Here is a 21816-nt window from a genome sequence, read left to right on the forward strand (position 1 = left end):
CCTTTCTTGCTCTGCTCCCTGGGGGGGGCGGGGGGTGGCGAGCTGGTCCCTTATATGGGGTGAGGGTAGGGGTGTGTCCAGGAGTTCAACAGGAGGAGTGGCTTAGGTGTTTTGCCCACCTCTTTGGTAGTATTGTGTGCAAGGGGCATGCGCAGTACCCTGCTTTTGCTCCCTGCTCCTCAGAAGTGGCAGTTAGCTTTTTTGGTCTTTTTGTATCTTTTTGTCCATAATTTGCCCCAAGTACACATGCACACAGTTATTTTTAGTCCCTTATAGTTTCTTTGTATTTTGTAACTCCAGAAGACATATGTCCAGGTGCAAGCATTGCAGCACTACAGCAAAGGGTCCCAGTCCCAGCCTGTCTCAGTAAGCCTTCCCACATTGACAAGTGTACAGTTTTCACCACACTCTGGCCAGCAATGAATATTAGAACTCATTAAATTTTTCGCTGTGTCAGGTGGACATAACATGGAATCTTAATAATTAATTGTATGTTTTGTTTCTAAAGAAAACTGCACTTTCATGTGCGATTTCCCTCTGCACAGCCTGCTCATAGGTATAACCGCCCATGCCCCTTTTATTAACAAAAATTTATTTCCAGTGATTTGGTGAGAATATCCACAGAGAAGTTTTACATCTGTGCTGGGAGGCTTTGCTGGTATGAGAAACGCTCAGCCTGCGTGGCTGGAGCTCTGCTCTACGTGAGCCGTGAGCGAGGCCCCTGGTGAATGCCACTGCTATCTTTGCTTTCTTTTCTGATGCTGGGTCTGATGGCCCAGCTTGATGGGACTGAGCACCAGCCATCTGGAGTCAGTGAGGAATTACTGCCGAGAGTCACCCTGGGGTCATGTCGCCCTCTACACCCCCCCAACCTCTGCCTCTTCCCCGAAGAAATAAAGGGTTGGATTTCACCGTAATGTGACCCAGAGATGAAAACTGCTGCTGAGGCTAAACCCTAGAGTGACAGCTGGCAAAGAAAGAAGCATCCTTCTTGCTGGAGGCCGGTAAGCCCAGGGCAACAGTGGGTGAGCCACTGCAGTGCCAGGAGGGCGTCACCTCTGGGGAGGGACAGCCCCCAACCCCCGGGTTTGGCCACACAGGGACTCGATGGAGGATGGCACAGGAAGGTCATTAAACAATTATGACCAGGTCAGTAGCATCCTAAAGTTTACTCTTGTTTATTCTGCAGTGAATTCTGGGTTGTTAGGTATATGTTTACCTTTTGCTACTCTATTGATGGAGGTAAATGTAATTTTTGAAAAAGTATATATTCAAGTAAAACGTTAGTGTCTTTTCCAGGATGTACAGAAGATGCCACAGATTTTGAATCAAGAGAGAGCATTTGCCTTCTGTCATGCATGCGTTCTTTGACGGGGACAAGAGAATTAAATGTATAATATATATACGTAACAGACCAACATTTAGAACTGTTAGAATTAAAGTCACTTTCATATTACCTCTCCATTGTCCTAGACTCGTAGGAAAAAAGCAGTAGGGAGAGAATTTTATTCTGATTATTAGGTTGGGAGGGATGAGTTAACAAACACTGTTCTAGAAGAAAAGGGAAGAATGTCTCCTTAGGATTTAAGGACAGAACAGACTCAGAATCAGCAGACAAAGGAGGACTCTCTTTAAGATGGGGAAGGCCACAGTGAACTATTAGTGTAAGTGGCATGGCTTGTATAGCCAGACATCATTCTATAACATTCATGGAATTCTGTTTTATTACTTTCCCAAAATAAAGGAGAATAATAATTTCTGTTAGTTTTCCTGTAGTCAGAATAATTTGTTTTTCTACAACTTGAATTACAGAAATAACATTTAGAGATTGAGTTATTAGCAACTAAAAACATTTCTCCTAGAAATGGCTGAATATGTGAAATATACAGTGTTACTGAAAGTATTTTTTTATAAATAGAATATTAAATTGAAAGTGATTATCAAGGACTAAATGATGTTCTGGTTTCATAGGTTTTTAAATATTTTTTAACCAAATACTTTTTCACATAATGAACTTTTAATTTACTGTCCGTGTCCAGCATATTTAAATACCAGGCTGTGTAGATATTAACATTTATCACCCACCAGGAATATGTTCACTTATCACCTCACAGCTTACCCTAAATATTTCTTGTATTCTTGTAGAGTAAGTCTACATGTGCTGAATCCATAATGCTACTCATTCACTACATTTATAGCTTCCCCTCACTCGTTCTTGCTTCTAATTACTTCTAATTGACACTTTCCTAAAAACAAACAAGCAACACTGACCAAACCTTAAAAATAAAAATGAACTGTGCTAATGGTTTCCCTTTCTCCTAGTTTTTTGTTACCTTTTTGTTATGCATATTAACTTTACATTAATTCAAGATATAGAACCATCACCCAAACAATTAAGATGCCTGGTTGTAGTATATATATGTATATGGAATTTTCATTGCTATTTAGGAAAATAATTACACCTATTGTAATAAAGAACAAAAAGGATTTTTTAAAAAATTTAACACTGAATCATTCTAATGTTCTACTATTATTTTCCTACTAGTCCTAGTTACTTGTTTGCTACATTAATATTGTATTGAAATAGAGTAAGTTTGGGGGGTTATATTTTTAGTATGAATTTTAAGTCTGTATGAGCAAAATATTTAGAACTGTGATGTTTTACTGTGTAAAAGAGTATAATTACAGATAATGGTTGATTAATAGGCACAAATAACTAAATAATCTCAAATAGTATACATACATACAATTACCCCGATTTAAGTTTAAATCAAAGGACACCAATTCTCAAATATAAAACTGTAGTATTTTTGTAAAAAAAAATTACTATTAAAGTAAATATTTACCTCCAAGAAAAGGTGTTTCATGGTGGGGAGGAGGGGTTCTGCCTTACATGATGTATCTCTGTACTATTTAATTTTTTTCAATGAGAATGTATTCTTTTATTACTTATCTAACTTCTTTAAAGTTTTAAATAAAGCAGTCATATAATTCCATTACAGGGAATTTAGGAAATAAAGAAAAACCTTTTCTAATCCTATCACTAATTCCCCCCAGCCCATCATTAATACTTATCATTAGCATTTTGGTCTTTTTTTTTTTTATTTAAATATATGTTAACCATTCTCTTTATGATTTCAGGAAATTAAATGAAGTTAGCAGAGTAAATTAAATGCACATGCATTACCTGATGTTTTCCCATAATGTCTTTCCAACAATTTGATTGGACCAGACCCCCCAGCTCTTGGGTCAATGAGAGTGTACATGTGTTGTCCATGCAACTTAAGAAAATCAGATTCAAACTGAAAACACCACAGCATTAAATATATATATATATATATATATATATATATATGTATGTAAATAGAACTGAGCAGAGTCTTGTTTCTTAGTATGTCATTTATTCCACATATGTTGCATTATTTATAAATCAAGTTAAAGTAAAACCACCCTTGTAATTTCACATGCATCCTATGTCCTTGGTTCTACCTTCTCAGTGTTGCTTAACTTGGGCATAAAGGTGAACTTTTTAAATTTATGTTCCTAACGTGAACAGAAGAGGTTACTTTATACCTCCTCACACACATGCACCTGTCTTTTACAGCGATAAGGAGGATATTTGTTTAATTCTGAAAGATGAGCAATGACATAATTAAGTGCCTCTTCTGATGGATGACGCAGCCGTGGATTCTGCCTTCTTCTTACCCTGCCAATGGCTTCTCCCTGCAGCTGACTCTCAAATGTCTTAGTCTCTGACTGTTAATAATTAATGGGGACTGTTAGTGTGTGATGGGATGTGAAGCTGCCTTATTCACATGTATAACCACTTACACACTAAGCCCTTTTTTGATACGCCTTTCCAAAAATGCATAGCCAAAAAAAAAAACCAGTAATCTCCATTCAGACACAACAGTCTTGTATTGGTGTTTCAGGAAGGATGCAGATTGTGCGTGACACTTATGAAATCCACTTAACATGGCTTTTCAGAATGGTTGGCTTTGAAATAGTCATGGCTTAGAGTGAGCTGTAAAGACCCTGGATGGTATCAAGGGGCTTCACTGTAAGCAACTTGTCTTTCCCTTTTTCCAGAGCAGGATTTTTCTGGGTTGGTGGTGGAGCTCGTTCAGTATGCCATATGGCAGGCCTTCCATTTAGGGTATGTTATTCTGATTCACTTCTCCCAATATTTTGTTATGAAAAATTCCAAACATACAGTGAAACTGAAAGAACTGAACCATGTACATCCATATACCCACCACCTAGATTTTACCATTAACATTTTCTAAAATTGCTCTCATTTCTATCTGTTCTATCCATCCATCAATCCATTATTTTTAATGCATTTCAAAGTAAATTGGAAATATCTGTACTTTTCACCCTCAAGTGCTTCAGTATTCATATTATTGACTATAGTTCAATATTATTTATAATTTTTTAGGTAAAGTTTATATAAAGTAAAATGCACATACCTTCATTAGACTATTTGATAAGTTTTGACAAATACCAACACCTGTGCACTAAAAACATCATCAAGATAAAGAACCATCACCCAAACAATTTCCTCATGCCCCTCCGCTGGTAAACTTCATGACTGTTCCCACCCTCAGGACCCACTGTTCTGATTTTTTTCCCACCACTGATTAGAATATAAATGGGATCATTTTGTGCAGTCATTCTTTCACTCGGCATTGTGTTTTGAGATTCCCATCAATCATTTCATGGATCAGTAATTTATTCCTTTTGATTGCTGAGTAGTTACTATACCACAGTAGTTATTTATTCATTCTCCTGTTGTTGGACACCTTTGCTATTTACAGTTTGGAAACACCATGAATAAAGTTGACATTCTTGGATATATTTTTTACACGTATTTTTCTTGGGTAAATACCTAAGAATAGAATAAGTGAGTCATAGGGTAGGTATATACTTAGCTTTGTAAGAAACCACCAGACTTGTTTCCAAAGTGGTTGTACCATTTTAGACACAAACAATAAGGTATGAATGTTCTTGTTGCTCCATATCCTCACCAAGTATTGTCAGTATTTTTAAATTTTAGTGATTTTGGTGGGAGTGTAGTGGTGTTTAACTTGCATTTTCCTAATGACTAATGATACTGAGCTTTTAGAATATCTTCTGCTGTTCAAATCTTTGTTCATTTTTAACTGGGTTGTTTGTCCTTTATTATTGACTTATAGGAGTTCTTTCTTTTCTTTTTTTTTTTTTTTTTTACATCTTTATTGGAGTATAATTGCTCCACAATGGTGTGCTAGTTTCTGCATTACAACAAAACGAATCAGCTATACATATACATATGCCCCCACATCTCTTCCCTCTTGCGTCTCCTTCCCTCCCACCCCCACAGGCGGTCACAAAGCACCAAGCCGATCTCCCTGTGCTATACGGCTGCTTCCCACTAGCTATCTATTTTACGTTTGGTAGTGTATATATGTCCATGCCACTCTCTCGCTTTGTCACAGATTACCCCTCACCTTCCCCATATCCCCAAGTCCACTCTCTAGTAGGTCTGTGTCTTTATTCCTGTCTTACCCCTAGGTTCTTCATGACATTTTTTTTTCTTAAATTCCATATATATGTGTTAGCATATGGTATTTGTCTTTCTCTTTCTGACTTATTTCACTCTGTATGACAGACTCTAGGTCCATCCACCTCATTACAAATAGCTCAATTTCGTTTCTTTTTATGGCTGAGTAATATTCCATTGTATATATGTGCCACATCTTCTTTATTCATTCATCCAATGATGGACACTTAGGTTGCTTCCATCTCCGGGCTATTGTAAATACAGCTGCAATGCACATTTTGGTGCATGACTCTTTTTGAATTATGGTTTTCTCAGGGGTATGCCCAGTAGTGGGATTGCTGGGTCGTATGGCAGTTCTATTTGTAGTTTTTTAAGGAACCTCCACACTGTTCTCCATAGTGGCTGTACCAACTCACATTCCCACCAGCAGTGCAAGAGTGTTCCCATTTCTCCACACCCTCTCCAGCATTTATTGTTTCTAGATTTTTTGATGATGGACATTCTGACTGGTTTGAGATGATATCTCATTGTAGTTTTGATTTGCATTTCTCTAATGATTAATGATGCTGAGCACTCCTTCATGTATTTGTTGGCAGTCTGTATATCTTCTTTGGAGAAATATCTATTTAGGTCTTCTGCCCATTTTTGGATTGGGTTGTTTGTTTTTTTGTTATTGAGCTGCATGAGCTGCTTATAAATTTTGGAGATTAATCCTTTGTCAGTTGCTTTATTTGCAAATATTTTCTCCCATTCTGAGGGTTGTCTTTTTGTCTTGTTTATGGTTTCCTTTGCTGTGCAAAAGCTTTGAAGTTTCATTAGGTCCCATTTGTTTATTTTTGTTTTTATTTCCATTTCTCTAGGAGGTGGGTCAAAAAGGATCTTGCTGTGATTTATGTCATAGAGTGTTCTGCCTATGTTTTCCTCTAAGAGTTTGATAGTTTCTGGCCTTACATTTAGGTCTTTAATCCATTTTGAGCTTATTTTTATGTATGGTGTTAGGGAGCGATCTAATCTCATACTTTTACATGTACCTGTCCAGTTTTCCCAGCACCACTTATTGAAGAGGCTGTCCTTTCTCCACTGTACAGTCCTGCCTTCTTTATCAAAGATAAGGTGACCATATGTGTGTGGGTTTATCTCTGGGCTTTCTATCCTGTTCCATTGATCTATCTTTCTGTTTTTGTGACAGTACCATACTGTCTTGATTATTGTAGCTTTGTAGTATAGTCTGAAGTCAGGGAGCCTGATTCCTCCAGCTCCATTTTTCGTTCTCAAGATTGCTTTGGCTATTTGGGGTCTTTGTGTTTCCATACAAATTGTGAAATTTTTTCTTCTAGTTCTGTGAAAAATGCCAGTGGTAGTTTGACAGGGATTGCACTGAATCTGTAGATTGCTTTGGGTAGTAGAGTCATTTGCACAATGTCGATTCTTCCAATCCAAGAACATGGTATATCTCTCCATCTATTTGTATCATCTTTAATTTCTTTCATCAGTGTCTTATAATTTTCTGCATACAGGTCTTTTGTCTCCTTAGGTAGGTTTATTCCTAGATATTTTATTCTTTTTGTTGCAATGTTAAATGGGAGTGTTTTCTTGATTTCACTTTCAGATTTTTCATCATTAGTATGTAGGAATGCCAGAGATTTCTGTGCATTAATTTTGTATCCTGCTACTTTACCAAATTCATTGATTAGCTCTAGTAGTTTTCTGGTAGCATCTTTAGGATTCTCTATGTATAGTATCATGTCATCTGCACACAGTGACAGCTTTACTTCTTTTCCGATTCGGATTCCTTTTATTTCCTTTTCTTCTCTGTTGCGATGGCTAAAGCTTCCAAAATTATGTTGAATAAGAGTGGTGAGAGTGGGCAACCTTGTCTTGTTCCTGATCTTAGTGGAAATGCTTTCAGTTTTTCACCATTGAGGACGATGTTGGCTGTGGGTTTGTCATATATGGCCTTTATTCTGTTGAGGAAAGTTCCCTCTATGCTTACTTTCTGCAGGGTTTTTATCATAAATGGGAGTTGAATTTTGTCGAAAGCTTTCTCTGCATCTATTGAGATGACCATATGGTTTTTCTCCTTCAATTTGTTAATATGGTGTCACGTTGATTGATTTGTGTATATTAAAGAATCCTTGCATACCTGGAATAAACCCCACTTGATCATGGTGTATGATCCTCTTAATGTGCTGTTGGATTCTGTTTCCTAGTATTTTGTTGAGGATTTTTGCATCTATGTTCATCAGTGATATTGGCCTGTAGTTTTCTTTCTTTGTGACAACCTTGTCTGGTTTTGGTATCAGGGTGATGGTGGCCTCGTAGAATGAGTTTGGGAGTGTTCCTCCCTCTGCTATATTTTGAAAGAGTTTGAGAAGGATAGGTGTTAGCTCTTCTCTAAATGTTTGATAGAATTCATCTGTGAAGCCATCTGGTCCTGGGCTTTTCTTTGTTGGAAGATTTTTAATCACAGTTTCAATTTCAGTCCTTGTGATTGGTCTGCTCATATATTCTATTTCTTCCTGGTTCACTCTCAGCAGGTTGTGCATTTGTAATAATTTGTCCATTTCTTCCAGGTTGTCCATTTTATTGGCATAGAGTTGCTTGCAGTAATCTCTCATTATCTTTTGTATTTCTGCAGTGTCAGTTGTTACTTCTCCTTTTTCGTTTCTAATTCTATTGAATTGAGTCTTCTCCCTTTTTTTCTTGATGAGTCTGGCTAATGATTTATCAATTTTGTTTATCTTCTCAAAGAACCAGCTTTTAGTTTTTTTGATCTTTGCTATCGTTTTCTTCATTTCTTTTTCATTTATTTCTGATCTGATTTTTATGATTTCTTTCCTTCTGCTAACTTTGGGGTTTTTTGTTCTTCTTTCTCTAATTGCTTTAAGTGCCAGGTTAGGTTGTTTATTCAAGATGTTTCCTGTTTCTTAAGGTAGGATTGTATTGCTATAAACTTCCCTCTTAGGACTGCTTTTGCTGCAACCCATAGGTTTTGGGTCGTCGTGTCTCCATTGTCATTTGTTTGTAGGTATTTTTTTATTTCCTCTTTGATTTCTTCAGTGATCACTTCATTATTAAGTAGTGTATTGTTTAGCCTCCATGTGTTTGTACTTTTTACAGGTCTTTTCCTGTAATTAATATCTAGTCTCATAGCGTTGTGGTCGGAAAACATAGTTGATACAATTTCAACTTTCTTAAATTTACCAAGGCTTGGTTTGTGACCCAAGTTATGATCTATCCTGGAGAATGTTCTATGAGCACTTGAGAAAAATGTGTATTCTGTTGTTTTTGGATGGAATGTCCTATAAATATCAATTAAGTCCATCTTGTTTAATGTATCATTTAAAGCTTGTGTTTCCTTATTTATTTTCATTTTGGATGATGTGTCCATTGGTGAAAGTGGGGTGTTAAAGTCCTCTACTATGAATGTGTTACTGTCGATTTCCCCTTTTATGGCTGTTAGTATTTGCCTTATGTATTGAGGTGCTCCTATGTTGGGTGCATAAATATTTATAATTGTTATATCTTCTTCTTGGATCGATCCCTTGATCATTATGTAGTGTCCTTCTTTGTCTCTTGTAATAGTCTTTATTTTAAAGTCTATTTTTTCTGATATGAGAAATGCTACTCCAGCTTTCTTTTGGTTTCCATTTGCATGGAATATCTTTTTCCATCCCCTTACTTTCAGTCTGTCTGTGTCTCTACGTCTGAAGTGGGCCTCTTGCAGACAGCATATATATGGGTCTTGTTTTTGTATCCATTCAGCCAAATCTGTGTCTTTTGGTGGGAGCATTTAGTCCACTTACATTTAAGGTAATTATCGATATGTGTGTTCCTCTTCCCATTTTCTTAATTGTTTTGGGTTTGTTATTGTAGGTCTTTTCCTTCTCTTGTGTTTCTTGCCTAGAGAAGATCCTTTAGCATTTGTTGTAAAGCTGGCTTGGTGGTGCTGGACTCTCTCAGCTTTTGCTTGTCTGTAAAGGTTTTAATTTCTCCATCAAATCTGAATGAGATCCTTGCTGGGTAGAGTAATCTTGATTGCAGGTTTTTCTCCTTCATCACTCTACATATGTCCGGCCAGTCCCTTCTGGCTTGCAGAGTTTCTGCTGAAAGATCAGCTGTTAACCTTATGGGGATTCCCTTGTGTGTTATTTGTTGTTTTTCCCTTGCTGCTTTTAATATGTTTTCTTTGTATTTAATTTTTGACAGTTTGATTAATATGTATCTTGGCGTATTTCTCCTTGGATTTATCCTGTATGGGACTCTCTGTGCTTCCTGGACTTGATTAACTATTTCCTTTCCCATATTAGGGAAGTTTTCAACTATAATCTCTTCAAATATTTTCTCAGTCCCTTTCTTTTTCTCTTCTTCTTCTGGAACCCCTATAATTCGAATGTTGGTGCGTTTAATGTTGTCCCAGAGGTGTCTGAGACTGTCCTCAGTTCTTTTCATTCTTTTTTCTTTATTCTGCTCTGCAGTAGTTATTTCCACTATTTTATCTTCCAGGTCACTTATCCGTTCTTCTGCCTCAGTTATTCTGCTATTGATCCCATCTTGAGTATTTTTAATTTCATTTATTGTGTTGTTCATCATTGCTTGTTTCATCTTTAGTTCTTCTAGGTCCTTGTTAAATGTTTCTTGCATTTTGTCTGTTTTATTTCCAAGATTTTGGATCATCTTTACTATCATTATTCTGAATTCTTTTTCAGGTAGACTGCCTATTTCCTCTTCATTTGTTAGGTCTGCTGGGTTTTTATCTTGCTCCTTCATCTGCTGAGTGTTTTTCTGTCTTCTCATTTTGCTTATCTTACTGTGTTTGGGGTCTCCTTTTTGTAGGCTGAAGGTTCGTAGTTCCTGTTGTTTTTGGTGTCTGTCCCCAGTGGCTAAAGTTGGTTCAGTGGGTTGTGTAGGCTTCCTGGTGAGGGGACTAGTGCCTGTGTTCTGGTGGATGAGGCTGGATCTTGTCTTTCTGGTAGGCAGGTCCACGTCTGGTGGTGTGTTTTGGGGTGTCTGTGGACTTATTATGATTTTAGGCAGCCTCTCTGCTAATGGGTGGGGTTGTGTTCCTGTCTTGCTAGTTGTTTGGCATAGGGTGTCCCGCACTGTAGCTTGCTGGTCGTTGAGTGAAGCTGGGTGCTGGTGTTGAAATAGAGATCGCTGGGAGATTTTCGCCGTTTGATATTATGTGGAGCTGGGAGTTCTCTTGTGGACCAGTGTCCTGAAGTTGGCTCTCCCACCTCAGAGGCACAGCACTGACTCCTGGCTGCAGCACCAAGAGCCTTTCATCCACATGGCTGAGAATAAAAGGGAAAAAAAAAGTAGAAAGAACGAAAGAAAGAAAGAAAGAAAGAAAGAAGGAAGGAAGGAAGGAAGGAAACAGTGAGGGAGGGAGGGAGGAAGGAAGGAAGGAAGGAAGGAGGAAAGGAAGGAAAGAAAGAATATAAAATAAAGTTATTAAAATAAAAAATAATTATTAAGAAAAAAAAATTTTTTAAAGAAATAAAAAAAATAAACAGACGGATAGAACCCTAGGACAAATGGTGGAAGCAAAGCTATACAGACAAAATCTCACACAGAAGCATACACATACACACTCACAAAAAGAGGAAAAGGGGAAAAAATAATAAATCTTGCTCTCAAAGTCCACCTCCTCAATTTGGGATGATTCGTTGTCTATTCAGGTATTCCACAGATGCAGGGTACATCAAGTTGATTGTGGATCTTTAATCCGCTGCTTCTGAGGCTGCTGGGCGAGATTTCCCTTTCTCTTCTTTGTTCTCACAGCTCCCGGGTCTCAGCTTTGGATTCGGCCCGCCTCTGCGAGTAGGTCGCCGGAGGGCATCTGTTGTTCTTCGCTCAGATAGGACGGGGTTAAAGGAGCAGCTGCTTCGGGGACTCTGGCTCACTCAAGCCGGGGGGAGGGAGGGGCGCGGAGTGCGGGGCGAACCTGCGGCGGCAGAGGCCGGCGTGACGTTGCACCAGCCTGAGGCGCGCCGTGCATTCTCCCGGGGTAGTTGTCCCTGGATCCCAGGACCCTGGCCGTGGCAAGCTGCACAGGCTCCCTGGAAGGGGGTTGTGGATAGTGACCTGTGCTTGCACACAGGCTTCTTGGTGGCGGCAGCAGCAGCCTTAGTGTCTCATGCCCGTCTCTGGGGTCCGCGCTTTTAGCCGCGGCTTGCGCCCGTCTCTGGAGCTCCTTTAAAGCAGCGCTCTTAATCCCCTCTCCTCGCGCACCAGGAAACAAAGAGGGAAGAAAAAGTCTCTTGCCTCTTCTGCAGGTCCAGACTTTTCCCCAGACTCCCTCCCAGCTAGCCGTGGTGCACTAACCCCCTGCAGGCTGTGTTCACGCCGCCAACCCCAGTCCTCTCCCGGCACTCCGACCGAAGCCCGAGCCTCAGCTCCCAGCCCCAACCGCCCCGGCGGGTGAGCAGACAAGCCTCTCGGGCTGGTGAGTGCCGGTCAACACCGATCCTCTGTGCGGGAATCTCCCCGCTTTGCCCTCCGCACCCCTGTTGCTGTGCTCTCCTTCGCGGCTCCGAAGCTTTCCCGCTCTGCCACCCGCAGTCTCCGCCCGCGAAGGGTCTTCCTAGTGTGAGGAAACCTTTCCTCCTTCACAGCTCCCTCACACTGGTGCAGGTCCCGTCCCTATCCTTTTGTCTCTGTTTACTCTTTTCTTTTGCCCTACCCAGGTACGTGGGGACTTTCTTGCCTTTTGGGAGGTCTGAGATCTTCTGCCAGCATTCAGTAGGTGTTCTGTAGGAGTTGTTCCACATGTAGATGTATTTCTGGTGTATCTGTGGGGAGGAAAGTGATCTCCGCGTCTTACTCTTCCGCCGTCTTCCCCTAGGTACGATGATTTCATGTGGCTGTAGGTAAGAGGCCTCAGTTCCTTGCCACATGTATCTCTCCTTAGGGCTGCCTGAGTGTCCTCATGACATGGCAGCAGGCTTACCCCAGGATGAGTGATCCGGCCCACCGTCCCCACGACTGTCGCGGCTTCGGGCACCGGGGCCCCTCCAGAGCTGGCAGCCTCAGTGAGGCCGCCCTCCCCTCGGGCTCTGGGGCAGTTCCGTGACAGCGGAGGGAAGAGACCCTGAGCCGGGAGTTCCAGCTCTGCCAGGAGTTCTTTCTATTTTCTGAATACCATTCCTTTTTTGGATATATGTTTTAGAAATATTTTCTTCCAGTATGTAACTTGCCTACTCATTTTCAAATAGTAAATAATTTTTAAATGGTAGATCAACCTTCTGATGAGCAGGAGTTTTAAGTTTTGTTAAAGTCTAATTTAAGAATTTTTTTCTTTTCATGGTTATTTCTGTGTCCCATCTAAGGAAGCTTTGCCTACTCTCAAGTCATAAAAATATTCTGTGATTTTTTTTTTCCTAGAAGCGCTACAGTTTTAACTTTTATGTTTAAATCCATGATCCATCTCGAAGTAATTTTTGTGTGTGGTGAGAAGTAGGGGTCCGAGTCTCTTTTTATTCAATGGATGTGCAGTTGTTCCAGCACCACTTATTGAAAAGATTTTTGCATTTCTCATTGTGTTGGCCCCCTTTATCAAAAATTAATTGGGTGTACAAGTATGGGTCTATTTCTCAACTTTCTATTCTGTTCCACGGATCTATTACCACACTGCCTTAATTATTATAGTTTTATATAAGACTTGAAATCAGGTAGTATATGTCCTCCAACTCTTCTTTTTCAAGATTGCTTGGGATATTATAAGTCCTTTGAATTTTCATACAAATTTGAGGATCAGATTGTCAATTTTTACCCCCCAAAAAGCCTATTGGAATTATGGTAAGGATTACATTGAATCTATAGATAAAATTGGGGTGAATTGACATCTTAACAATATTGATTCTTCTAATCCATGAACATGAGATTTCTTTCCATTTATATAGGTCTTGTTTAATTTCTCTCAGCAGTGTTTTATAGCTTTCAGGGTATATAGATCTTGTCCATCTTTTTAAAAATTTATTTCTAAGCATGTAATTTTTATGCTATTGAAAATAAATATAAAAAAAAATTTTTCCAAATGTTAGCTGCTATAATGTGATTTGCTTTTGTGATGTCAATGTTTGGAAGCCAACCTTCCTCAGCATTTACATTATTACATTTAAAAAACCCTGGTTTTTTATCCCTTCAAAGAGGTAGCAAAGAGATGGAGTGGGTTTAGCCCCAGCCTGAGAGCTCGTGAACCAAACTTCAGTACCAGTTTACCTCTTACAAGCTGTGTGAACTTGGTCAAGAATGATAGAATTCTGTCCCTGTTTCTGCTGCCACTCAACACAATCAAAATTTAACTCCTCATTCATTGTAGTTGTTTCTGTAATATCTGTAGAGATAAAACTTTTAACTCTGGTTCACTAACACATTTGAAAATCTGGTAGAAGCCTTGAATTTTCTCCCCAGAGAAATGTATATACACACACACACACACACACAGAATTCTGTGTGCAACTTTAGGATGTGCAGGAAGTCTCTGAAGCCTTTTGGGATCCACAGACCTCCTAATTATGAAGCGTTCTAGAGTGGGAGCTCTAAGGGCTGATTGCTTTCACTTCTGCGTCTTCAGACCCAGCACAGTATGGAATGAGGGCTACCATTCTAAGTTCCATGCCTTTGTGGAGTTTTCTAGGCAGAGAGGGTCTAGATTTCCACACCCACAGGATTTGACCTGCCTTTCTTCCTCCACTAGATACCATATCCCTCTGAGGGATATAGCAGTGGGACAGTTTGGCGGGCTACTAGCTCTCTCACCAAAGCCTTTGCTTCTCTGTTGCTGTTGGTAAGGTCAGCCTGGCAGCCGCAGTTTCCTGCCAGGCAGCTCGCTCCAGGCCATCGTCTAGCTGCAGAATCTTCCCCGAGCTGTGTTCAGCTTCCCCATGCCTTCACAGATGGCCCCATGCAGGAAGGGCCTCCAGCAGGGTGCAGGTGCCAAAGTCTGCTGTACTTGGTGACACTGGCAGCATTTCAGGGCAACCCCTTTCTCTTGCTAAAGCCTCCAGATTTATGTCTTGGAGAGCATATCCCACTCTCTGATGATTCCCAAGAGCAGCGCTGGCAGTGGAGGTCATGCTATGTATGTGCTTTTGTCCACCCAGGTGCCGGGGACATGGGCAGCAAACTATCCATGCCAGGTGGCGACCCCACAGCACAGAGCCCCAGGACGGAAGGCATTCATGCCGCATACAAGCGAGGAGACGCCAGCAGAGCCCAGCACCTGCTCAGAGAAGCTTGTGATGAGAGCACGTCCCAGCTGGAAAAGGTAAGGTCAATGCCAGCCCCTCTGGCCAGAGCTGGGGACCCAGGTTGGGCGAGGGTTACCACTAAAGTTGTTTTCTTGTTATCATTATAATCATAATGAGGATTTCTATTGTGTTATGAATACCTTGTTTCTCATATAAACTTACGGGTGCCAGTCCTTTCGAGTGGACTTCTCAGCCTGTCATCACCTAAGCACACTGCTCCTGCCTTCCCAGGGGACAGGGAGGGGGTCACAGAAATATAAAGGACAAAATGGCAATCTGAAGGTTTAACTTTATTCTTTTACACTTTTTTCCACTATAAAAATAGTACATGCTCAAAAAAGAAAAATTTTTAAATATATAAAAGTAAAGAAAAAAAGAACAAAAAAGTAATCATATTCCTAATCCATCCAAACAATCCCACTTAGCATTTTTGGTATACTCTCTTCCAGGCTGCTGATCTGAACATTCATTTTGTCGTTGTTATTGTTTCTAATATAGATACAAGCCTATTTATGTATAGTTTTGCATACTGCTTTTTCTCACATAATATTATACGAACAATTTTATGTATAAGTTCCTTATGAGCGTCACCTTCAATGGCTACATGACATTCCATCTAGTAGAGACAGTGTCACTTACCTGGCTGTTCCTTTTGGTTAGATATTTGTATTGTTTCTAATTTTTTACTACTGTAAATCATGCTGTATTGAATGTTTGTTGCCTAATCCTTTTCTTATTGTCAATATATTTTCTCAGCCTAGGTTAACAGGAATTGAGAATGTGGGTATGAGCAATTTTTAAATTTTGAAACACATGCCAAACTTTTCCAAAAAGCTTGTAGAGATCAACCATCTTGCCCACCTACAGCTTGAGAAGACCATTGCCACATTCTGGTCCTTGTGGGAAATTCTTATTGGCTGTTAACCATGGAAGCACTTTACTGATGCAATACTTTGATTAGCACAAGTTTAATGTCTCCATATAATTAATAGTTGGAAATAACTCAATTACTAAACCTGTTCTCAAAATTGTAAGAGAATTTTTTGGGGGGAATTGGCAAGTACATGTGCTTGAGAATTACTGAGGGGAGGGCATTTTTGATTCCTCCTATTATGAATTCACAGCATATATGGCCAAAGGCCTCTCTTCTTACGGGGAGAACTGGGATGCACACATGAGCAGGTCAGACTTTTTGGCCCCTTGGGTTGACACTGGGTGGCTTCCCACAAGGAGGGCTGTTCAGCAGACAGCCTGGAGTCTGTGCCTCCCTCCGCCCATGTCAGTAGTCTGCCCTGGTTGTGATATCACGCCCATGCATTCATGGGTTGGCCCACTCACAAATTCGTTAGCATGGCTGCCCTCTGTGAGCTGGGTTCCTTATACCCACTTCCCTCAATGCCTTCCATGAAGGAGATTAAGGGGAGTTGTAATGATCCCCATTTTATTATGAAGGAACTGGAGTACAGTGCTGTCAAGGCACTTGTCCAAAGACACATAGGTGGTAAGTGGCAGAGCCAGGATTCAACGTGGCATGTCCATTTGGCACCAACGTCAGTGTCCTGTGCCTGACTCTTCAGTGGAGAACCAGCATGACACTGGACCGAGGAACCCACAGTCTAGCAGAGGAGCCAGAGACATGGGGGTGGGTACACACAAATACAAGATGGCTTTTGGGGGACAATGGAATAGTCTAGCTCTTGCTGGTGGTGATTGTGATTGAGTTATACCTAGTCAAAATTCATCAAAGTGCAGTAAAAAGGGTGAATTTACTATGCATAAATTATATCTTAAGAAACCTGACTTTAAAGCAATACAGGAGAGCATGTGTTCAGGCTCAAATGACCTGTGTGGCAAGATGAATAAGTGTCCATTCAAGGTACCGCAGCCTCGGTGAGAGAGCCGAAAAAGCTTTAGCTATGCACAGACGGTGACGCTGTGAGCAAGGAGATGGGGCATGTGCTGACCTTTGACTGAGAAAAAGACCAGGCTTCCTGTGAGAAGAGGGCTCTCAGAGGCACAAACCTAAGGCAAAGGACAGCAGCCCTGGCTTGCACATTCAAATAACATGAAGAATTTTGATACCTGCCTGAGATATCTTTCATGATGCTGTTCCAAAGAAATAGAATACGAGACATTTATAAGATCAAACTTTCTAATAGTCACATTAAAAAAGTAAATAGAAACAGGTAGAATTTTAATAATCTATTTTATTTAACCAGCATATATTAAAGATCATCATTTCAACATGTAATCAGTATAAAAATTGACAAGATAGTTTACCCTTTTCGTACTAGGTCTTTGAAATCCCATGTGATTTTACACGTTCAGCACATGTCACTTTGTATGAGCCACATTTCAAGCCTCGTCAGCCACATGTGGCTGGTGCTGCTGTCCTGGGCAGCACAGCTCCAATCTTGCCCATGGACTTCGTGAAGTATTTAGAGTCAATTTTCTTGGCAGTTCCCAACAGCACTCGTCTTGCTGACATCTTGGCCCTGTTCTGTTTTGACCAGGGCCAGCTCCTGAGCATCTCTGCGGCCTATGGGGATCTGGAGACCGTCCGGTATCTTCTCACTGAGAGACTGGTGGAGCTGCCGACGGAGCCCACCGACGACAACCCAGCCGTGGTGGCAGCACAGTTTGGGCACACTGATGTCGTGCAGGAATTACTCGAGTCTTTGCCAGGTAAATCCCAGAGCATGAGCTCTTCACCACCTCTCAGGGACCCTCTTTTCTTAGGAACCAGGCAGGTATTTGGGGGGGCTGCACTTCAAAATGTTTATGTCTTCACACTGTTTACCAGTCATGAGATCCAGAAATCTGGGAGTATTCTTTAAAGCAGTTTTAGGTTCACAGAAGAACTGATAAACAAGTACCGAGTATTCTCATATACCATCTCCCACAGTTTCCCTATTATTTGCGTTTTGTGTGAGTTGTTAAAATTGATGAACCAATATTGACACGTTATTACTAATTGAAGCCCATAATTGACATTAGGGTTGTATATCTCTGGCTTTTGACAAATGTGTAATGACATATTTCCACCATTACTGCATCATACAGGATTGTTTCACTGTCCTAATAATCGTCTGTGTTCCACCTATTTATCCCTCTCTCTCCCAACCCCTGGCAGCCACTGATCTCTTTACTGTCTCCATAGTTTTGCCTTTTCTAGAATGACATATAGTTGGATTCATACAGTACATAGCCTTTTCAGATTGACTACTTCCACTTAGCAATTTGCATTCAAGTTTCCTCCATGTCTTTTCATGGCTTGAGAGCTCATATATATATTTTTTTATTACTGAATAACATTACATTGTCTGGATGTACCATGCTATGTTGCTTTTTTAAATAACAAGTTAATTTTTTCTCTGGTGGACTCAAGGTGTCCTGGTCTCCTTTGATTTCATATGATGGCCTTGGATCTGTGACACTGTTTAAGTCCAGGCATCACTACAGCTATAGGCTGAGGCATTGCCTTAGAGTGGTCTTGGGAGTTAGGATTTTGTGAGGGAGTGGGGCCAGCTTCATGGGTATGTGACAGTGCAGTCACACAGAGCCCTGCACTTAGAAGGGCCCCACACTTAGTTTAACACTCTGCAGTTGCACCCTTGAAATTTTTTTTTAAAGATTTTTTTTTGATGTGGACCATTTTAAAAGTCTTTATTGAATTTGTTACAATGTTGCTTCTGTTTTATATTTTGGTTTTTTGGCTACGAGACATGTGGCATCTTAGCTCCCCAACCAGGGATCAAACCCACACCCCCTGCATTGGAAGGCAAAGTCTTAACCACTGGACTGCCAGGGAAGTCCCAGCCCTCTTGAAATTTTTAATAATTTTTAAACAAGGGACCCCATTTTTTTTGTTTTTTCTGGCTGCGTTGGGTCTTTGTTGCTGCTCACAGGCTTTCTCTAGTTGTGGCGAGCGGGGGCTATTCTTCATTGTGGTGCACGGGCTTTTCATTGCAGTGGCTTCTCTTGTTGCAGTGCATGGGCTCTAGGCACGTGGGTTTCTGTAGTTGCAGCACGCGGGCTCAGTAGTTGCGGCACGCGGGCCCTAGAGACCATGGGCTTCAGTAGTTGCGGCATGTGGGCTCTGTAGTTGCGGCGCGTGGGCTCTAGGGCATGTGGGCTTCAGTAGTTGTGGCATTCAGGCTCAGTAGTTGTGGCTCGCAGGCTCTAGAGCACAGGCTCAATAGTTGTGGCACATGGGCTTAGTTGCTCCACGGCATGTGGGATCTTCCAGGACCAAGGATCGGTCCCATGTCCCCTGCATTGGCAGGTGGATTCTTAACCACTGCACCACCAGGGAAGTCCAAGGGATCCCATTTTTAAATTTTTCATGGGACCGCACAATTATGCAGTACTACTGTTAGAGGGTGTCCAGCTATGTGCTTTGAGGTAGATTTGTGCTCAGATTTGGTTCCAAGCTGACATGCCTCTCCTGTGGCTGGAAGGAAAATGAGTTTATGAACAGAAATCAGGGCACTGTTAGGGCCCATAGATGCTGTTTGAGTCGAGCAAGGTATAGGAGAGCAGGAAGGAGCCCCCAAGGAGCCAAAGCTGATTCCCTCTCCTCGGGGATCTCCAAGAGTAGCTCTGTTCTAGTCCCAAAGAGTCTATGCCAGCTGACTCACTCATCTCATTGGACAGCTTACGTTTATTGAGCATTTTCCAAGTACTGGCCACACTGAAGAACTTGATAGACACAGAGCCTTTCTAAAAAGGTGATCCCAGCCCTTTAGTAGGTCCTGGTCAAGCAGAGGAAATTGAGGCAGAAAGGTGTAACCATGCGAAGGTTGAAATATTTACACAGTGGTCTGCAAGCACACATCAGGGAATGGTCTTGTCTGGGTGCAGGCTGGAGTCTTCAGAGGGAACTGACATCTGAGACAGGCTTTGCAGGCTAAGTAGGAGTTTACTTGGCAGACAAGCAAGGGAAGAGCCTGGTTTGCCTGCTTTTGCAGAGCAGGGAGCTTGGGTGGACCTGAGCATGGTTCTCAGCTGCTCGCAGGGGTGTCCTGTCTTTAACTCAACTCAGGACAGAGCTGCTGAGGACTGAAGGAGTCCAGTGCGCTGTGCTGGGCCCTGTGGGGAGTGCAGAGGTGGGCAAAACAGTTTGTGTTCTCTGGGAATTCCCAGCCTGTAGGGAAGGTAGCCACTGTCGAGAGTAAGGTAAGACAAGAGACAGCTAGAGAATGAAGGCAGGGTTCAAGAAGAGGATGGATGAGAGGTCCATGGGGTGTGGGTACATCGTTATGTAATTATGAACATCATTTGAAGGACATCATTAATGTAATTCCTGGTCTTGTAGCTGAGCACGGCTGCAGAGAAGGAGGAGGTGGAAAGATGGGCTCTATGAGTGTTGCTGGATTTGGACCTTATAGAATACATGTAGGGGTTTGTACGGTTAAGAGAGCACCCTTTGGTTTTAGATAAAGCAGAACTTAAGGCTTGACTTTACCATTTACCAACTGTGGGACCCTCAGCAAGTTCCCAAGTCTCCCTGAGCTCCGGTTTCCTCATATTAAAATTATGACTGTGAAATACAGGGCTTGCCTCCTAAGAATGACACATTTACATCCTCAACAGAAGTTAGCAGCATGATGACTGCACTTCTCATAGCCAGATATCTGGTAGTAATGGAGAGGGGTAATTTGTTTTCTGTTCATATACCTCCTCCTTTGAATTGTTCATTTTAGTTATCAGTTGAGGGCAAAGAAGGGACATTTATTTAACACCTGCTACAGCCCAGGCATAATGCCAGGTACCTTATGTGGTGGGTTTTAATTCTTGCCTTCTCTGCCTCACCCCTATTTCCTGGTCAGTTTCCTATCACAGAGGGAGGTTCACTCTCCCCAGGCTTCAGAGCACTTTGATTCCTGAGGACTTTTCCGCCTCTGGAAGTGAGACAGTGTTATGATGCAATTGGGAAGTGTCCGTGTGGAGGATGAGATCGTTTTTCCATGGCAGCTAGATCCAAAAGTCATTGCACTACTTTGAACTTGAAGATATTGTAACATTTCAGCCCACGCTCTCTCTGTTCATTCAGTGTGTTAAGTGTTATTTTATCCTGGAATTAAGTAGGCAGTTCTTTCAGGGAGTAATTCTCTAAGTTTTAGGCTGATCTATTTTTTTATCAAAGTGTTTTTTTAACTTATGAAAGTAATATATGTATATTACAGTAATTTGGAAATGCAGAAAAGTATTACTTTAAGAACATAATGACATATCATAATGAATTATGTCAGGCACTTGACAGAGGTTATGACAATTTATTGAGGCAGGCACTTGACACACACTATGTCATGTAATCCTCACATTAAACTTGGGAGGTGGGGTGTTATTATTCCCATTTTACTGATGGGTAGACTGAGTCACGAAGAGGGTAAGAAATTTCCCCAAGATGACACAGCTGAAATATTTTTTTTAATCTTTATTTTTGAGGTCAGATAAATTCACTATGTTTTTTTAAAAATATTTATTTGGTGGCACCAGGTCTTAGTTGTGGCAAGCGGGCTCCTTAGTTGTGGCATGCAAACTCTTAGCTGCAGCACACACGTGGCATCTAGTTCCCTGACCAGAGCTCAAACCCAGGCCCTCTGCATTGGGAGTGCAGAATCTTATCCACTGTGCCACTGGGGTCCCACACAGCTGAAATATTTCAATCCTGAACTGCCTATCTCCAAAACCCATATCCCTGTGTGTAATGCTGCTCTAGGGATGAGGTCCGGGCTGGGGGTGAGGAAGAGAGTAAGGGGATGCTCACAATCCCACTACCCAGAGATAACTCTGCAGCACTGAAGGTAGTTCTTTCTAGTCTTATTTCCATTGTTAAGATCACACTGTTTTGAATGCTGCTTTTGAATGCTGCTTTTCCTCAGTTGGTGTTATTCGATGAGCAGGTGGATTTATAATGATGTGGGGAAATGTCATATGCAATTCAGAGGGACTTCCATAGACACTGTCAACTGGATGGAAGCAAATTTCAGCTGGAAATAGGGCCGTGATCAAAGG

At 41.3% G+C, this 21816-nt stretch overlaps 1 protein-coding gene across 5 annotated transcripts in view; it reads left to right on the forward strand.

Moving 5' to 3' along the window:
• LRRK1 (leucine rich repeat kinase 1) overlaps positions 1-21816 on the forward strand; it is a 123085-nt gene that overhangs the window by 32891 nt on the left and 68378 nt on the right. For all 5 annotated transcript variants that reach the window (XR_003428021.1, XM_027083237.1, XM_027083236.1 and 2 more), the window contains exons 3-4: positions 14650-14813; positions 17310-17481. Coding sequence is in view for 4 of the 5 variants with exons in the window: in XM_027083237.1 (XP_026939038.1) it covers positions 14650-14813; positions 17310-17481 (336 nt within the window). In the remaining variant the exon portion in view is untranslated. The remainder of the gene's footprint in view (positions 1-14649; positions 14814-17309; positions 17482-21816) is intronic.

The sequence above is a fragment of the Aethalodelphis obliquidens genome, unplaced genomic scaffold (genome assembly GCF_003676395.1).
Source record: "Aethalodelphis obliquidens isolate GAN/ISIS:26980383/991018 unplaced genomic scaffold, ASM367639v1 scaffold49, whole genome shotgun sequence".
NCBI classification, from domain to species: domain Eukaryota; kingdom Metazoa; phylum Chordata; class Mammalia; order Artiodactyla; family Delphinidae; genus Aethalodelphis; species Aethalodelphis obliquidens.